The 1,671-nt window shown below is 34.4% G+C and overlaps 1 protein-coding gene across 1 annotated transcript; it reads right to left on the minus strand.

Moving 5' to 3' along the window:
- Positions 1–258: 258 nt before the first annotated feature.
- LOC114316980 (pathogenesis-related protein 1C) lies at positions 259–867 on the minus strand. The gene has a single exon (XM_028263689.2). The coding sequence runs from the start codon at positions 865–867 to the stop codon at positions 259–261; it is 609 nt and encodes a 202-aa protein (XP_028119490.2).
- Between the last annotated feature and the right edge of the window lie 804 nt (positions 868–1,671).

Here is a 1,671-nt window from a genome sequence, read left to right on the forward strand (position 1 = left end):
AATAAAATACATATAAAAAATGATCTTATTAAGTTGTGATCCTATCATTATCAACATTTTTTTTAAATACAAAAAATACTACTATCACATCATTTTGTTACAAAATTGTTCACAAAAATTCAGAAACATGTTCCTATGTTCTCATTTGCTAAATGTTGTCAGGTTTTGTATTGCAAACCTAATCTTGAATGCACAGTTAAATTCTCAAAAAAAAAAAAAAAAAAAAAAAAAAACTTCAAAACAAAGTGCTTTCTTGCATCATGAACGATGGTCAACAAGAGGTTGTTCATCGACATAATTTCCCGGTGGATCATATGTACAAATAGCGAAAACATCACCACTATTGCATTGAACACGGGCGCAGCCCAATCGCACGCTGTCCCTCCATACAATTTGCGTATAATGCCCACAAATCTTCCCATTCGCGCAACTATTACTTGTACGGTCATAAAACTTGTGTTCTTTGATCCATAGCCTCACCACATCTGTGGGGGTCCACTGGTTTCCGGACCCCCAGAAAATGTTTTCACCATATGGGCCATTGGAGTGGATTAGGGCACAATCAGCGGCACGTTGCCGAGTGAATTGTGTGGCAAAGAGAGCTAGAGAAGTGTCCCATATGAAGACAGGTTCACCGATGTGGAGACGAGCCTTGTTGTGAGCTGAGAGGAATTCTTGTTGCTCCAATAGAGCTTTATAATTCTTTTGAGGCTTGTTGATAGCATCATCAATAGCTTCATCAAGTAATACATTTTGGAGATTAGGGGTTGTGGGTTGTTGGATTTGTTGGGAGGTTGAAATTGTGAAGAAGTGAAATGAGAGGATTAAGGTTATGAGGATTTTAGGTTTGGAATTTGGAAAGTTCATTTTTTCTTTTTTTTTTTTCTTTTTTTTTTTTTTTTTTGGGATTAGGTTTTGGTAGTGTGTTGAAAGAGGAGGGGGAGAGGGGTTAGGTTGTGGTTGGACGAACTTAAGGGAATGCCACAAACTTTTGAGCGCTCTCATATACATCTTGCAAATCATAGTACATAGAAAATGATTATATTTAGATATAAAAATTGGATAATAAGCCCATGTGATTTCCTCCTTGTGTTAAATTGCAAGAATAATTTTATTTGTAATAATTTCATCTTTTAATTTTGCATTGTGACAAATTGAATAAATTGGTAGCAGTTGTCAAGATATTTGATTAGGATTCTCTGCAATGATATTATTATGATAATCTAACAGCCTACATTTAAAGTTAAAGTCCAAAATATAAAATTCAAATAAAAATAAAAACCATAACAGAAGATCCTTATCCCGCTTCAATCTTGTGCCACAGTATCATCGTTGATGAGCCCTCGTGCTTGGACAGCATCCTTGACGAGCTTGAGCGATTCTTCAAGATCATCACACAGTTGATGAGGATCTGGAACAGTGCTCTCATCAACAGATAGAACAATGGTCATCTTGTTCACATAGCTTTGGAAGTTAATCATCAGCCCCTACATTATATATAAGGGAAAATGTTTGCAAACCGACATGATATTAATTACACCATCAATGTATATATGGATGGATAATATTTGTGAAATATGAATTTTACTAATAATTTTCGTAAAATTTTATTTGTTTATTTGTATTCTGTATTCAATTCTAAAATCGATTTATGTATTCAGAAAAACAATT

The sequence above is a fragment of the Camellia sinensis genome, chromosome 2, assembly GCF_055761805.1.
Source record: "Camellia sinensis isolate YWXY chromosome 2, ASM5576180v1, whole genome shotgun sequence".
NCBI lineage: Eukaryota > Viridiplantae > Streptophyta > Magnoliopsida > Ericales > Theaceae > Camellia > Camellia sinensis.